Source organism: Erinaceus europaeus, chromosome 1 (assembly GCF_950295315.1).
Source record: "Erinaceus europaeus chromosome 1, mEriEur2.1, whole genome shotgun sequence".
In the NCBI taxonomy this organism is placed as follows: Eukaryota; Metazoa; Chordata; class Mammalia; order Eulipotyphla; family Erinaceidae; genus Erinaceus; species Erinaceus europaeus.
The window spans coordinates 144,885,950-144,903,914 of NC_080162.1; the positions used below are offsets into that span (position 1 = coordinate 144,885,950).

Consider the following 17,965-nt stretch of genomic DNA (forward strand, 5'->3'; position numbering starts at 1 on the left):
ACTAAAATAGGCCTACTAGTTATCTACAAAACAGAGACTACCCAACTTTGCTTCATCTGCAGTATTTCAGCCTTTAGGTTCATGATTAGTCAACAACTTGTTTGGCTTTATATGTTAACTCTCTTTTCAGCCACCAGGTTCCAGATGCTACCATGATGCCAAACAGACTTCCCAGGATAGATAACCTCACCAATGTGTTCTGAGCCCTCCTTCCCCAGAGCTCCACCCCACTAGGCTAAGAGAGAGGCAGGCTGGGAGTATGGATTGAACTGTCAACACCCATGTTCAGTAGATAAGCAATTACAGAAGCCAGACCTTCCACCTTCCACATCCCATAATGACCTTGGGTCCATATTCCCAGAGGGATAAAGAATAGGAAAGCTATCAGAGATGCGGAGTTTGGATGGTGGGAATTATGTGGAGTTGTACTCCTTTTATCCTATGATTTTCTCAATGTTTTCTTTTTATAAGAAAATAAAGAATAAAAAACAAAACAAACAAAAAAAAGAAATTTTGTACAACCAATTACCATAGCCTAGACTTAAAAAAAAACTGATATTCACTGAAATATCTTGAGTTCATAGATTTAAGCATTATATAATTACGTTACTATATTATTTGTAACTCATGTTATACACAGTAAATTTAAATTATAAATAAACTCATACTGACAAAAGTATGTCCCCAAAGGTGACATGCAGAAATTCATTGACTAAAAACATGGGTCTGTAATTATGACCAAGCTCTTTTTTGAACAGAGAAACACAAAATTCTACTTAAAAACAGTGACAAGATTATCTTTACTCTTCAGAATGTAAATGATGCAACAGGACTGGACTTCCCAAAAGCAATAACCTAAAATTGTTTTTGTAACTTAAATAATAACAACGCCATTAAAAGAAAATTACACTGGCTCAGTAGTAGCCAAGCTTGTGTGAAGGAAGCACTTCAAGAAGGTAATATAACTTCAAACTCTACATTAAAACTCTTCCAGGCTCAGCTTAATATCTGGGACATAGGGGTAAGGCAGTGGCACATCTGGTAGAGCACATATGTGCCCAAGGACCCAGGCTCAAGCCATTGTCCCCCACCTTCAGGGAGGAAGTTTCATGAGCAGTGAAGCAGTGCTGCAGGTACCTCCCTTCCTCTCTTCCTCTCTCTCCCCCCTTTCCCTATTGATTTCTCTCTGTCTCTATTTAATAAATAATGAAATAAATATTTAAAAGATATAGAATGTACCAATTACAGAAACAAGATTACTGAACACAAAGGTTAGCATTTCTTTGGATCTTGAAACTAAGAGATGCCATTCCTATCATTGTTTTTTTCTGAGTAGTACAAGTTACCTCAAAGAGCTTACAATGTCACTACAAAGCACTTCTGTTACTTTCTGTTTAGATAGAACAAAACATTTACAGTCATGTAATAATGTGTGTGTTTTTAATAAAAATTAAATTCAGCAGATATCCCAAGTTACCAACAATTTCAGTTCAAATTGACTACAACCAGAGGCTCTCAATTCTCCTTTCTTAGGTCCTACTGGCTTTATAGAATGACTCAGAACTCAGAGAAACTCTTACTTAGATACTAGTTTATTAAAAGCTGTGACAAAGAGGTCAATTGGTGGCACATCTGTACAGTGCACATATTACTACGCACAAGGGTCTGGGTTCAAGTGTTTGGTCCCTACCTGCAGACCAGTGGAATAGCGCTGTACCTGTCTCTCTTTCTCTTCCTCTTTTTCTTTTTCATTATTATTATTATTATTATTAACCAGGACACTACTCAGCTCTGGCTTATGGTGGTGCAGGGGATTGAACCTGGGACTTTAGAGGCTTCAGACATGAGAATCTCTTTGCATAACCGTTATGCTATCTACCACGGCCCTTTTTCTATTTTTTTTTAAATTTTTAAAAAATATTTTATTTATTTATTCCCTTTTGTTGCCCTTGTTGTTTTATTGTTGTAGTTATTATTGTTGTTGTCGTTGTTGGATAGGACAGAGAGAAATGGAGAAAGGAGGGGAAGACAGAGAGGAGGAGAGAAAGATAGACACCTGCAGGCCAGCTTCACCGCCTGTGAAGCGACTCCCCTGCAGGTGGGGAGCCGGGGTTCGAACTGGGGTCCTTGTGCTTTGCGCCACCTGCGCTTAACCCGCTGCGCTACAGCTCGACTCCCCCTTTTTCTATTTCTATCTCTATCAGAAAAAAAAAATCTATCAGGAGTGGAGGAGTTGTAATAGTGTAGGTACCAAGTCCCAGTGACAACCCTGGGGGAAAAGTAAAAAATAAAAATCTTAAAATCTAAATCATGAAGTGGGCGGGCTTCACCTCTCCCTAAGTACTTTACCTTTACTAAGTAAGCTTTTCACTTCCATTGACTGTCACACGAGGACTGGTACTTCACTGGATTACTGTGGAAATAAAATGTAGTGGTGAGTGTATGGTAACTGACTGTAGTAGGCTAAATGATATAGATAGATAGATAGATAGATAGATAGATAGATAGATAGATAGATAGAAAGACAGCATCAATGTGGTGGGGAGTAGGCTTCAACTTGGATCACACAGTGGCAAAGCAGTGCACTACTTGAGTGAGCTATTTAATCTGCCCATTTCTGTATTTTCTCTTGCTCTTAGACTTTCAGATCTAGTCGGGATGGTAAATACAGGCTTCTGAAGAGACAGGAAAAAATTACAGAATTGAGCCTTGAGTCACATACACTGAAGTGACAGGAGAAGCTGATCTCCAATGTTCCCTCCAGCTCTAAACATTGATTATTCTTTTTTTTAAAATTTTTTAAATATTTATTTTATTTATTCCCTTTTGTTGCCCTTGTTGTTTTATTGTTGTAGTTATTATTGTTGTTGTCGTTGTTGGATAGGACAGAGAGAAATGGAGAGAGGAGGGGAAGACAGAGAGGAGGAGAGAAAGATAGACACCTGCAGACCTGCTTCACCGCCTGTGAAGCGACTCCCCTGCAGGTGGGGAGCCGGGGTTCGAACCGGGATCCTTATGCCGGTCCTTGTGCTTTGCGCCACCTGCGCTTAGCCCGCTGCACTACAGCCCGACTCCCAACATTGATTATTCTATGACAACTGCAGAGAAGTGTCATGGGGGCAGTGCATGAGGAATTGGCAACTGGGGGAGGGGGTGAAAACAGTAAGTGCTATGAGGTCGAATAAAGGAGTAGACTGACCTTGGCTGGAATTGGTTTAGGAAGGCCATTAAAAAATCCTGAGCTGTTTAAGCCATAACCAAAGCCCAATTCAATTAGGAGAAGGACTGGCAAACGCCCTATTATAATACAAATTCAGGCCACTCTGAGGAGCATACAGAACAGAAAATGTTGGGGAGGAAGAAGAAAAGAAATGGCAGTCTCAGCAAATTGGTAGCTGGAACACCCCTAGCATATTAAGTAGTTGGCCTGCTTTTCATCCTTGTTCACTAAGGTAGGCAAAGCTTATTAGCCCCACAGAGGATTTTCTGGAACTGAATCTGTTACACCTTTGTTACAACACTGCTTACAAATGTTGGAAAAACTGGCTGATAGCAGCTTAAACATAATGGGGTTTTGGTTTCTACATGAAAAGAACCCTCCAGGTAAACCACTCACCTGGGGTTGGTGCCAATGCTTCAGAGCTCAGCCAGGACACAGACTGCATCTAGTCCTCTGGCTGTAACCTTACATGATGGTGTGTTCCCTCACTGCTTGGTGCCTTCTCTTCAGAGGGGCTGCTACCCTGCATATTTGTATTCTAGACAGAAGAGCAAAAGAACAAAGTGAGTCAAAGTAGCACCTGCCTTAATCTGTGCCTTTTATTAAGAAACCTAAGGATATATGTGAAGACCTGGGTTTGAGTCCCTGCTCTACACTTACTTACAGAGGGGGAAGTTTCATGAGAGGTGGAGAGATGTTGCAGCTGTTTCTTCTGCTCTGTTTCTCCACCTTTATCTCTGTTTCTCATTCTATCAAAAAAGAGAGAAAAGAAGAAAGATTAGAAAAACAGAAAGGAGGAAGGAAGGAAGGAAGGAAGAAAGGAAGGAAGGAAGGGAGGGAGGGAGGGAGGGAGGGAGGGAGGAAGGAAGGAAGGAAGAAAGGAAGGAAGGAAGGAAGGGAGGGAGGGAGGGAGGGAGGGAGGGAGGAAGGAAGGAAGGGAGGAAGGAAGGAAGGAAAGAAGGGCAGCTGGGTGGTAACACACCTGGTTGAGTGCACACATTACCATGCTTGAAGACCTGAATTCAAGCCCTTGCTCCCCACTTTCAGGGATAATGCTTCACAAGTGGTGAAGCAGTTCTGTGGGTGTCTCTCTTCTCTCTACCTATTTCCCTCCCTCAATTTCTCTGTGTCCTATCAAAAACATAGAAAACAAAATAGCCACCGGGAGTGATGGATTTGTAGAGCCAGCACTGAGCCCTATGGACAGCCAAAAAGTGAAGGAGGAGGTGGAGGTGGAGGAGACTGGTCTGACCTGGCAGGTGGCACAGTGGATATGGCATTGGACTCTCAGTCATAAGGTACTAAGTTTTATTCCTGGCAGTGCATGTGCCAAAGTGCTACCTGATATTCTCTCTCTCCCTAAATAAATAATATAATAATATTGACAGAGAGAGATGCACCCAGGAACAGAGACATAGTGCAGCAACCTTGGTGGTAAAAATGAATGGAAGGAAGGAAGGAAAGAAGGAAGGAAAAAGAAAGAAAAAAGAAAAGAAATTTAATCTTTTTTTCTGGAGGATTGCTCAATAGATTTCCCTTTCTAGCCTGCTGCCCAAGACCATATATATTGGTTAATCCTAGAATTAAGGAGAAGTATGAAAGCATGACTATAGAAGCCAAAACCAGGAAGTTGTTTTCCTCAAATCAAGAATTTAACCCTATTTGTTTTAAGTTAAACTTTTGAAAATCTTTGTGAGAATTGTAGATTCTCTAATAGATTAAGTGGGCTCAGTTAAGGGTAGCGTCTAACAAGGCAATGGGGCGATGTCATAGTAGGAATAGTAATGTGGACACAGTCAAACACAGAAGATTTCCATCACCACAAGGGTCTCTCATTGTGACTTTTGTCTGTCTGTCTATCATTCACCATCTATTAATTTATGCAGTATGGGAAATGAATCCAGGACCTCAAGCACAGTAAGGCATGTACTCTACTCGGTGAGCTATCTCCTGGCCCTTTTGAGCCACATCTATTTCCCATTCTATCCTTTGCTCCTTTATAATTTATGGCAACCATTCATCTGTTCTGCAGCTGTCATCTACTGTCATTTCATGATTGTTCTTTAATTGTAGACATACAATATATAATATTCAGCAATTAGGCCTCTTTCTTTCTCTCTTCCTTTCTTTCAGCTGGAGTGTTATCCAGGTTGTTTTATCAATAACTTTGTTATCCTTTCTACTCAATGGTATTTTCACAGTGTGGCTATTACAAAGAAGACTGCTATAAGGGACCAGGCAGTGATGTACCTGGTTGAGCTCACAGGTTATAATATGCAAGGACCCAGGTTCAGGTCCCTGGTCCCCACTTGCAAGGGGAAAGCTTCATGAGCTGTGAAGAAGGGTTACAGGTCTCGGTCTCTCTCTCTCTCTCTCTCTCTCTCTCTCTCTCTCTCTCTCCCACATATTCTACCTCCCTCTTCCCTCTGAACTTCTTGGAAGTAGTGATACACATATATATGTGACTTAAAAAGGAAGAACAGAAAGGGGAAATACAAAGTAGAACTTTGACTGGGCTTGGTGTATTGCACCAAAATAAAGGACTTGGGTTGGGTGTGGAGTTCAAGGGGGCTTTCAGGTCCTGGTGTATGATGGTGGAGGAAGAACTAGGCTGTGGAGAGAGTGTTTTGCAGAAAACTGAAAAATTTTATACATGTACCAACAACTGTATTTACTGTAAGACATTCATTCCACCAAAAAGAAGGGAAGTAAAGGCAGGGACATAGAAAAAAAATGGAAACTATAATATTGTGCTGGGTGTTGGCACACCTGGTTAAGTGCACACATTATAAGTGTACTATCTTGCTGACAGAGACAGCAAAGTAGTGCTCCACCATCCCTTAATTTTCCTCTGTCATGTCTCTGTAAATTCTCAGGGGAGTACATTGAGAAGGAGAGCTGGGAAAGGCTCAGCAGTGGAGCACATGCCTTCTGTGCCTGAGACATGGGGCTCCTTGCCTGACTCCACAAGACAGACCAGCTAAAACCTGACAGAGAGAACTTCAGGGATGGTAGAGCACTGCTTTGCACCCTCTCCCTCTCCCTCTCCCTCTCCCTCCTTCTCGCTCTCTCTCTCTCTCTCTCTCTCTCTCTCCTCTCTCTCTCTCTCTCTCTCTCTCTCTCTCTCTCTCTCTCTCATAAGCAGTAACAATAAACAGGGTCAGCAAGATGGCTCTCCGAGATAGAGCATGTGCTTTGTCATGCCTGCCACTCAGGTTTGAACACAGCATCACCACATTGGCAAAAACTTCAGTGTCCTCTTGTATTTCTCACCCTCCCTCCATCTCTGTTTTTTGTCTCTTTCCACCTGAAAAGTTGACTCAGAGCAGTGAAGCCACTGCAATAAGAAAAACTTACAAAAAATCCACTTAGCTGAATTTTTACCCATTTTCTTGGGGAAGGGAGGATTCCCAAGACAGCAGCTGTCGTCACATGGGTACAGTTTCCCATCCTCCAAGCCAAGAATCTGCACACCGTTCCCTCCACAAACATGGCTCTGCTTCCAGCCTCATGCACTGGGCCCCGGAGGACTCAGTGGGTGTTGAGAATTTTCAGATCTTACCTAGGTAACAATTTGTTAGAGAGGTGGTGATGTACCTGGTCAAGCATACATGTTACAATGTGCAAGGACCCCTGGTCCCCACCTGCAAGGGGAAAGCTTCTTCACGAGTGGTGAAGCAGTGTTGGCATGTATCTCTCTTGCCTCCCTTCCTCTCAATTTCTGGCTGTCATTGTCCAATAAATAAAAGATAAAAAAAATTAAAAAAAAACTTTAAAAGATTTATGAGGATGCTAAAACACAAGATATAAAAATTGGGCAGGGGAAGATAGCTCAGCCAGCTGTATGAGGCACAAGGGCTGGGCTGGAGGCACAGAGCACCTGCCCATGGGGAAACTTGCCAGGTACTGTAGCAGTGCTGCTTCCCTCTCTCTCTCTCTCTCTCTCTCTCTCTCTCTCTCTCTCTCTATCTATCTATCTATCTCCTGCTCTGCCCTTCACCCACTCTTTTAAAAGTGATAAAATCCCTTATAAGTAGGAGTCTAGATTTTTCATTACGGTTGAGTACAAGTTTACTGTGCCACTACAGAATCTAGTACAAATTAATCAGTGTAGAAAAAATAATTAGGACATAGCTTCACACAAAGCCTGTACATGGTTATTATATATCCACTTATAATAGCTCAAAGGAGAAGGGAATACAAACTTCCTTCAACTGATAGGATGAAGTGTACATAAGGAAATCATGTGTTCAGACAATAACATACTATGCAATAATAAATATGAGGGAAATCTCTGACACATGAAAACCATGGAGTGATCTTAAAGCACCACACAAAGTGACAAAGCCAAACACAAATAGCTTTAAATTTTATTATCCATTTGCAAACCATGATGGATAATTGAAAACTAGACATCAAAGACCAAAAAGGGGACACCAGCAAATGGAGGAAAGGAGAGGAAATTGGTGATAAATGAACACAGAGAACTGTGGAGATTAATCAAAGTATTTTATTGGGCTTAAGGTCCCCATGTCCACAGATGGCTGTGAGGATCCAGGGCCCGAACCTACAGGATTCTGTGCTAGGAGAGCACATCCAAGAGGCAGATCCACCAGGCTGAGGGATAGCCCTGAGGATTCTGCTATCACCAGCTCTCAGCCTGAGGCTCCTGTTCTGGGAACAGCCCAGGGCTGTGAGCACCTGGAGGCAGTGCTCAGGGCTCTGCACAGCTCTACGCACTGGGTCTCCATCCCAGCCACTAAGATAGAAGGAAATAGTCAATGCATCCAACACAGAAGCTGTGCTCCCAGGGTGGACATGGTAAATGGGGGGATGGCGAGAGTGGAGGCAGCTCCTGTTTCTCTGTGTTCTCCATTTCTTTTCTCCAAGACCAGCATCAGACACCAGGGGGGGGCAGGGATGTCAAACTCTCCTGATGGATTCCATTACTAAACCAGGGCAACCTCCCTACTGTGTCTTGTGTGCAGATCAAGATGCTCTTGCAACTTAAACTTTATTTTAAAATATATTTTGGCAAGGTCACACTGGGTTTATTCCCGGCTGTTGGGAACAGCTCACAGTGTGAATAATAGACATCGGGACATAATTAGCATACAGCTGACGTCAACCTGACTAGCATACAAAGGACTGTGCCTGTGTCAGAAGTTGTTTTAAGCGAATGTCTGCCAGCAATGGATCTCCTTTCCTGCACGCTCTTGGTGCCTGCTCACCTCTCCATGACTTGCCATGCTGCTCCCCCCTGGACTGAATACATGGAGCCAAGCACTGGTCTCTGTTCTTGCTATCAGATCCTGCAGTTCTTGCCCCACTTCCTACACCCAGTTCCTAGTGCTCTCCTTCTCCCCAGACCTGCCAAGCTGCTCCGAATACGTGGAGCCAAGTGCTCATAACTAGCTTAAAAAGCTTGTGGCTCTCAAGCCTTCATGACTAGTTGATCTTTGCCCCACTGCCTGTTTTATTGTACCTAATAACTTGCGATGTATAAACCTCCTGTTTGTTTAAACCCTGAGACAAAGCCATGCCAAAGTTATTTTATTTTTTTAATTACTATATGCAATAGCACACTTGGCCACTGTGCTGGCCAAGCAAACATCCCGGGCCCCACAAGGCCACAGGCTCCACAGGCTCCGCTCTGGGCCCAGAGCAAGGTCACCTGTGCTTGCGAGGGGTGGGCGGGGCACTGGGTGTCGCTGGGGGTGGTGAGGTCCCCAGGATCTGTGACTAGGCTTCTGCTGAGACTCCAGGACCTGGCAGTGCCAGGTTGGTAGTACTTGTCGCTCTGCACCCAGATTCTGGAAGGGACTGAGTGAGTGGAGCAGGGTGGTGGTGGTGGTGGTGGTGGTGGTGGTGGTGGTGGGGCTGCACCACATTGCTGGCTCTGTTTCCAGAAGGTTCAGGGGCCATGTTGGGTGCAGGGCAGGTGGGTGGAGGACAGAGGGTCGGGAGGCTATGTGGTGCATGCAGGATCAGCATTGCTCTCTGTCCATCAGCTGGGCTGGGTGGCTGGCCATCACTCCTGCAGGGCCTCTTCCTGGAGCTGAGCAGACGTTTCCTGGCTGTACAAACTGCTGGCCCCTGAATGAGGTTGTTCAGGTGGTTCTGCAATTTAAACTTTTTAAAAATATATGTCCATTTGTTTTAGTATCTCATGACCCATATGCTCTGCTTACTGAACCAAGCACATTCTGTAGTAAAGGGAGAGAGTGGCAGAGATACTACTGAGAACTCACAACAAGTTCCCACTATTTCTGGATGGAAGGACATGATCCTGCTTTTGTCCTTTTGACTGACATGAGACTGAGCCTCTGAGCTCTCATCATGGGGCCTTCTGGGACCTGAGACAGTACTGAGACCTGAGAGAGACAGTACTGGGATCTGACAGACAGCACTCAGTGACAGGGAAGGGCCTGAAGTGAGAACAGTGGAGTCTAAACATTCCCATGGAGACTGTGGCCTCGCAGTGGGGGTATAAGGTGCTTCTTCAAAACCTACCCTTAGGGGAGAGACAGCACTACACACACACACACACACACACACACACACACACACACACACACACAGCCTTATGTGGGGCCCCTGCTGGAGTGAATGGGAGGGTGCCCTGTGGGGTGGGCCAGAGCCAGGAGGAAGCAACCAGTCAAGTCAGCCAGGGGCCAGTCCCAGCTCTCTCAGCAGAAATGGGAGCTGGCCAGGACAAGCAGCCTCTGAGGACTTGTGTGTATAGGGAATCAAAAGGCTGATTTTCCTGTCCACATGGAGGCAAGTCAGCATTTCCAAGTGTCCATCTCAGTGCCTGGAGGTAGCTGACCCTTGATCTTGTATATAATTGTTTACCTGTGCTTACTGGACTGGCCAGCAGAAACACCTCATTATTTTCGAGAGCCTGCACTTCTTCTTGATCTAAAAAAAAAAAACAATCCAGTTGATAATGTCATTCAGGTTTCACACATGTGCAAGGCACATTCTAAGGGTTGTCATGTGTCCACCTACAGAGGAAAAGCTGAGGGCTTCTGCCTGCAGTGTCCCCTAGAGTAGAGGCTGACACTCCCTGCCCTTCTGAAGCCTCACCCAGGACTCAAAAGCTGCCTCTGGGGGAGCAGAGGGCACCCTCCCAGCTTAGTGCACCTGACTGCAGAAATGCTCTCACCTTCTTTGGCCTGGCAGGCTCGATGTTATTCTGCTCATCTGAAAAACAGAAATCTGTAAGGATGTAGAATGGCTGTTGGCTGAGTGCTATTTACAATGACCACGATCTGGAAATCAGCCAAGTGCCCACTAGGAGGGGCTACTCAGCTAGAGGACAAGATGGTTCTTTCCTTTTGCTACAACATGGCTGCAGTTGCAGGGAATCACTAAGTGAAAAGAGCCTGGAGAGGACGCATCTCCTAAGATCTCACTTACATGTGGGATTTAGGAAACAGCAATGGTGTAAGTATCGGCTCACAGAGGGATAGAATACAACCAAGAGCCCCGGAATAGAGCCTCACACAGGTGGCCCATTCATTTATGACAAAGAAGTCAAGAGCACACAATGGAGAAAAGAAATTCTCTTTGGGCCGGGTGGCTGTGCGCCGGTTGGGGGCACATGTTACAATGCACAGGGAGCCAGGCTCAAGCCCTGGGTGTCCGACTGTGGGGGTAAGATTCCCTAGCAGCGAAGCAGTGCTGCAGGTGTCTCTCTCCCCTCTCCTACTCTATCTCCCCTTCCTTCTTTATTTCTGTCTCTAGCCAACAAGAAAATAATTATAATGACAGCAAAAATATTCCCTTCAAGAATTGGTGTTGAGAATACTGGATAGTTATATGTAATACAGTGAAACTGGATGGCTCTCTCACCATTCCTGTGCAGTAAGTCAAAGGCATTCAAGATGTTACTACAGAAACCAGAAAATACATGTGAAGAAATACAGGCAAATCATTTCAGGAGTTGGCACCAGGCATGTCTCTGAGACTTTACTCAAAGGGAAAACAGAAGTGAGAATAAATGAGTGGTGTTCCAAAGAAACAGCAAAGGTCTGCACTGCCAAATAATCATTAAAACTCAAACACTGGGTAGATAGCATAATGGTTATGCAAAAATACTCATGCCTGAGCTTTCGAAGACTCAGTGTTCAACCCCTCACACCATCATAAGTCAGAGCTGATCAGTGCACTAGTGGGAAAAAAAAAAAACTTTCCAAAACTCAAACATATCCTACTGAAAGGGAGAAAGTCACATGACATCCACCTGAAAAGGAGTTAACATGGAAAATACAGACAGAACTCACAAACTAGACAGCACCATACTCACAAAGGGGGAGATGAGCTGCACACATACTCACCTGAGAAGACAAATGGTCAACAAACACATAGAGAAAACAGAAAAAAGAGATAGGTTCTACACTGGGTATTAGCAAATGTTATCACCAGAGCACAAGAATAAAATTAGGACGGATCACTCACTGGTGGACGCCTGCCCTGCTGAGTCCTTGCCGGGGTCCTGGGTGCTGGGCTGTGAGGTCTCAGGTATGCAGGCCCTGCCCAGCCTGGAGAAATAGGGAGAAAGTCTCAGACTCCTCAGAACCCAGGACTCCTGAGACCCAGGAGAAGAAATGGGAGACAAAAGTGACCCAGGAGCTCACTGCACACCTGCTGGTGAGTGCTCTGTTCAGACCCCATGCTTCCCCCCTTGGGCCCAGGTGACAACAGGACTCCCCTAAGCACAGCAGCCATGGCTGCTTTTGTGTGAGGAGACAGGAGTCAGCCGTCCCCATGTGGCCGCTGGGATGGGAAATTTGGAGAGACTCAGAGACATGGAGTCAAGGAAGCCAGGCTCTCCCTGGGAGCTGGAACTAGGCCTCCTGAGGCCTCCTGCCCATTTGTGTCTCTGTCTTCACCTGTCTGCAGAGCCTGAGGGAGCCAAGGACAGAGGCTGAGGCCAGAAGCCCCTAGCCCAGACCCAGGAGGAGGGCAGAGTCAGGACTCACCTCAGTCCAGGCCCTGGAGGGATTTGAGCACCAGATGGTTTGTGTGCCTTTGGGCAGAGAAGAGGGGTTGGCATAGTATGGTGGCTGCCATGGCCCCGAGGAAGGAAGAGAGCTTTTGGCTGAGTTTTGACTAGAAACAGAGAATCAAATGTCAGAGAACACCCACCAGGGACTCGAGCTTGAAAGGACGGACACACTGGAGCTGGATGGTCACTCCGTGTCCTGCCCACCATTCCCACTGCAGGCTGAGCCACCGCCCACCCCAATGCCCCTGCTGGCTGCACTGAGGGCAACACCCCTGGTTTCCTCAGGCACTGGGAGAGCAGAGGCCTCTGCGGTTCCTCCAAGGAGCCTGGGAGGACAGCAGGGACAGCAGGGCCCAGTGTGCCTGCAGCTCCTCTTCCACAACCCCATTCCAGTGCCAGCCCTGGAAGCTGCCCCCACCATCACTCCCTCTCTAGCCACCCATCCTGCAGCCCTGAGGACAATGCTGCAGGAAGACACTGCTGTCACCAGAGGGCAGGGCAGCAGCACTCCACTGACTCAGTCCCTCACACTCCTCTCCAAGAAGCCAACACCTGAAGCCTGCTCTGTGGAACTCATGATCTGAGCTCACTTCTGCTCCAGGTGAATCAGACTTAGAGCTTCTGACTTGAGCTTGAGTCCTGACAGCAGTTTGGTCCCTGGACTCTCTTCTCCCTGGCCCCAGTTCTATGGAATCCTAGTTGACAGGCTGAACTATTAATTTTACGGTGTACTACACAATGACTTAGTTCATATGACGTGAAACTGTTGCTACAAGTGTAGATGAATATCCATAATCTCATATAGTTACTGAAGAGAATAAGAATTTCCCCTTTAATGAGAAATGCTCCATTGTGTGCTCACCAACACACTTCTCTCTCTCTCTCTCTCTCTCTCTCTCTCTCTCTCTCTCTCTCACACACACACACACACACACACACACACACGCATGCGCACACATCACGGCATGCCTGCTGTACTTAAACTCCAGCCCCTGCTTATCTCAAAGCTGGGAGTTTGCAAATTATGAGACTTTCTACCAGCTCCATAAACTCCATTTCTATTTCTCACATGTGAGTCTTTTTCTGTGAGTGTTTTTATATGATATGTACCAGAAATAAACTAGTCTGTGTTTTTGACATATTTAGCATACAGGATATTCAGCTTCAATTTCTCTTTCATTTCACTTCATAGAACAGAGAAATTGAGATGCAAAGGAAAGACAGAAAGAAAGGGAGAAAGAGAGGACTGCAACACTGTGTCACTTCCTACTGTGTGTATAGGAAGCTTCCTCCCTTGAAAGTGGGATCAGGGGCTAGAACCTCTGAGAGGAAGGCTCTGTCTTTGGCAATAGCAGGCCCTGGATCCAGGGCACAAGCCTGGAGTATGGCTGGAAAGGGGTCCCTTGTTGTTCCCAGTCACTCACAGGTAGATGCCTGTCCTGCTCGATCCTGGGTGCTGGGCTGTGAGGCCTCAGGCATGCAGGCCCTGACCAGGCTGGGGGAAAACAGGAAGGAAGTCTCAGGGTCTGAGGAGACAAGTCCAACTCAAAACTTGGGATTCCTTAGTCCCCAGGAGAAAGATATGGGAGACAAGGATGAGGTGGAAAACACCTCTCAGGAGCTCACTGTACACCTGCTGGTGTATGTGCTCTGCCCAAGCTCCCCATTTGGGCCCAGGTGACAATAGGAATCTCCTAAGCACAGCACCCATGCCTGCTCCTGTGTGAGCAGACAGGACTCAGCCTTGCCTGTGTGGCCGCTGGGATGGGAGACTTGGGGGAGACAGAGACATGGAGCCAAGGAGGCCAAGCTCTCTCTGGGAGCCGGAACTAGGCCTCCTGATGACTCCTGTCCACTTGTGTCTCTGCTTTCACCTGTCTGCAGAGCCTGAGGGAGCCCAGGACAAGGAGGCGGAGGCCATCAGCACCCAGCCCAGAACAGGGGAGAGGGCAGAGTCAGGACTCACCTCAGTCTACGTCCCAGAGAATTTGGGCAACCATATGGTGCCCTTGGGGAGGAAGGAGGGGTGGGCTCCGGAGACGGCACAGGATGGTGACTGCCATGGCCCCGGTGGAGAAGGAGAGGGTTCAGCTGGGTTTTTACTACAAACAGAGAATCAAATGTCAGAGCACACCCACCAGGGCCTCCAACCTGAGAGGAGGGACACACTGGAGCTGGATGGTCACTCCGTGCCCTGTCCACCATCCTCACTGCAGGCTGAGTCACTGCCCTCCATACTGCCCCCTGCTGGCTGCACTGAGGGTAACATCCCTGGTTTCTTTAAACACCAGGAGAGCTGATGCTGCCCTATGCCCTTCAGTAGCCCCGAAAGGTAGCTGTGGACAGCAGGGCCCAGTGTGCCCACAGCTTCTTCCCCAGCTGCACTCCAACGCCAGCCCTGGAGGCTGCCCCCACCATCACACCTCTTCAGTCACCCAGCCACAGCTCTGAGGACAGCCCTGCAGGACACTGCTGCCACCAGGGGGCAGGGCAGCGCTTCTGGGGCCAGAGAACCCACAGAGAACTCTCAGGGCACCAGGGGCAGATGGAGGCTGGCAGACCCTCCTGTCCATCTGTCACTCACAGAAACACCTGAAATCACCTTTGTAGAGATGAGGGGAATGGTGGCATCCTAGGGAGTTAAGGGCAGCAGAGCCAGCAGAGAGACTCCAGGACAGACCACAGCCCAGCTCTGTCCCTTGCAGCCTCCCCAGGGAGCTGGGGGCCCATCCACCCAGCATCATCTCCTAGGCAGACCTTTTGGGCTCAGTCACCTGGGAACACCCTGAAGGTGGCCTTCAGGGCAGGGTCCTGGGAGAGGCAGAGACACAGAGAAAGCTGCCTCTCCAGGGGCATAGTCCCCTGCCACCCTCCTGCCAGCTTACCTGCAGGACCACTGGGCCACGCCCATCGGATTGGCCTGCCCAGTACAGCTCTGGACTCCTGCATCTCCTCAGTCTCCAGGGCTCTGAGGGTGTTTGGGGACACAACCCCAGCATCCTAGAGGGGCAAAGTTCACCTAGAGCACCTGCTCCCTCACCCCTCCTTCCCCTGAGCTGCTCTGGTGTATATGCACAGAATGGACACTCCAGCTAAGGAGGCATCTCAGGTCAGACTGGAGACTCAGTTCCTGCTGTCAGAAAGTACAGACACACTGCAGGAAGTACCTGGTGAGCAGAGGCCAGGACTCAGGCCTCTCAGGAAGCCCCAGGAAGGAAAGGGGGACAAGATCTAGGTGGGGGGGGGGGGGCTAGAAACTCTGTGCTCCTGGATATCAGTGGTGCCCATGTGGGCACATGACAAGCAAGTGAACAACACAGGAGCAACGGGCCTCTCATAAGGATCAGGATACAGAGGTCTGAATGAAAGGCTGGGCCCTCAGCAGGGCCTTGGGGCAAACTCTGCATCCCCAGAATCCCCTGCTCTGGGCCCAGGACTGTGCTCACCTGCTGGCCACAGCTGAGAGTCCTCCTCTGGGGATGGTCATAGTCATAGTCCTCCAGATCTGGCACACAAAACCTTCAACGTTAGTCAGATGCCCACAGCCTCCATCTCCTCAGCCTCTCTGCCTGCAGGTAGTGACCCTCCCTGTGACCCCAGAGTTACTGTGCCACCAGTGGCCTCACAGGCTGTCAGTGACTGAGATGTCTTTGCTCCTGGTACCCTGCCTCAGACCTTCACACCCCTCTCCAGGAAGCCAACACCTGAACCTTGCTCTGTGGACCTCAAGATCTGAGCTCTCTCCTACTCCGGGTGAATCTGAGACTTTGAGCTTCTGACTTGAACTTGAGTCCTGACAGCAGTTTGTTTCCTAGATTCTCTTCTCCCATCCCCCAGTTCTATGGAGATTGATTTGACAGGCTGAACTATTAAATTTAAGGTGTGTTACACAGTGACTTGCTTCACATGTCATGAAGCAATTACCACAGATATTTAGGACTATCCATCATCTCATAGAGCTACTTAACCAGAACAAATAAGTGTTTCCCAGGGAGTTCACATATCCCCTCTAACACTCAGTGTCCCCAAGAGCCAAGCCCCCTCCTGCTGTCTCTTCCACCCCACAGAGAAGAACAGGCCAGGCAGGAAACCCCACCTGCTAAATGGACAGGAGGGAATAGGAAAGCCTAGACCTCAAGGCAACATCAGTCAGACAGATCATCTCCCACAGACTTACCCTCTATCTCCATGGGGGACATGGCCAGGATCTGTAAGATGTGGAGCAGAGCAGGTTAGAGTCACAGGGAGCTCTGTTATAGAGGGGTCTGCTGTCTGAAGGGACAGTTCCCTGTGCATGCCACCCACTGACAGCTGGACAGGGCTCAGGGTGTACCAGCCCAGCCCTCCAACACACCCTCTGCCATCCTAGTGGGAAGTCAGGGCTACTAATGGGAATTTTGGCATCACCTTGTCCCACTAAACATGGCTGTTGTGGTTGGGGTGTGTCAGCCATACTTAACTATGATGCCAAGCATGAGCATGAAGCTATCATGCAGAAGATGGGAGAGTACGGGGCCAGGAGCTGCATCAGTGAGCAAAGCATATGTGTTGACACAAACCACAAACAAGGTACATATCCTCGTATGTACCAGGGGAGTTCCACTGATGAGGGAACTCTGCTTCTGTCTCTCTTAGCTGAGACTCAATATAGGTCAAAAGGGAAGTCAGAGGTTACACATACATGAAGGGAGAGAAACAGAGAGACATAAAGGAAGAGAGAGAGATACAGAGAGAGAGAGAGAGATCCAATGGCATCATTCCCAGGTAAATAAAGCCTAGCGAGAATCACCCTGAGTGATAAGCAGTATGGCCCCTGCTCTGCTCAGCTGCTCCGTTGGTCTGTGGTTGCTGAGCACACCTCTCCAGGAACCTGATGGTGGACACCACCAGTGTAACTGACCCAGAGAAATTGAGGAGATGCTCCAGGGAAGAGGTCTGGAGACTTCACTGCCATCCTCCATCTGGGAGGCTCTGATTTGGGCTGTTTTCTCTGCTCAGGAGAAAGGGAGTGGATCTTGTTCTGGGAATGGACAGCAGACTTGTTCTGCTCCTCCAACACTTAGTCTGTGCCAGCAGCTGCTAAGGCCAGGGCTGCAGGCACCTCTAAGCCCTGCTGATGCCCAGTGTCTCAGGGCTTGAAACAGAGCACAGCATGTCCAGTCCTGGGAATAAATCATATGTGCTCAAATCTTTAAATGGACAGTAGAACTAATGTCATAGTGGGGGAGAGGAATGTCCCAGCTCTCAAGCCATTTGTGGATCAGAATCCATTTAAAAGAGTCCAGAAATCCAGATAAGCTGTTCTAGCAGTCACTGAGACCACAGTTAGGTTCTGGAGAGTCTTCCTCAGGAAGCACAGACCAACAGAGCAGCTGACCAGAGCAGAAGCCATTTTGTTTAACACTCTGGGGTGATTTTCGCTAGGCTTTATTTACCAGGCAATGATGTCACTGGATCTCTGCCTATCTATCTATTTATCTATCTATCTATCTATCTATCTATCTATCTATCTATCTATCTTTCTCCTTTTCTCTTCCTCTGTCATTCTTCTCATATGTGTGTAGCTGTGACTTTCCTCCTGACCCATACTGAGTCTTTAAGAGACTTTACACAGAGTAAAATCAAGAAGAAGAAAAAAATGATGATGAGGTAAAAGGAGCACTTTCATGTTACCTACATCCCCCCTCTCCCAAAGAACTCCAGCTCAGAATCACTAGAGAATCCCTTGCCTG

General features: G+C 47.5%; 1 protein-coding gene across 1 annotated transcript; it reads right to left on the reverse strand.

Moving 5' to 3' along the window:
• Window positions 1-8,757: 8,757 nt before the first annotated feature.
• On the reverse strand, window positions 8,758-17,333 carry LOC132542026 (uncharacterized). The gene is made up of 11 exons (XM_060204122.1): window positions 17,134-17,333; window positions 16,411-16,441; window positions 15,680-15,738; window positions 15,119-15,233; window positions 14,200-14,335; window positions 13,658-13,728; window positions 12,208-12,337; window positions 11,684-11,766; window positions 10,389-10,426; window positions 10,076-10,141; window positions 8,758-9,352 (listed from the first exon to the last, which is right to left on the reverse strand). Exons 1-10 carry the CDS (start codon window positions 17,185-17,187, stop codon window positions 10,082-10,084), a joined length of 777 nt encoding a protein of 258 aa, XP_060060105.1. The 5' UTR covers window positions 17,188-17,333; the 3' UTR covers window positions 8,758-9,352; window positions 10,076-10,081.
• Between the last annotated feature and the right edge of the window lie 632 nt (window positions 17,334-17,965).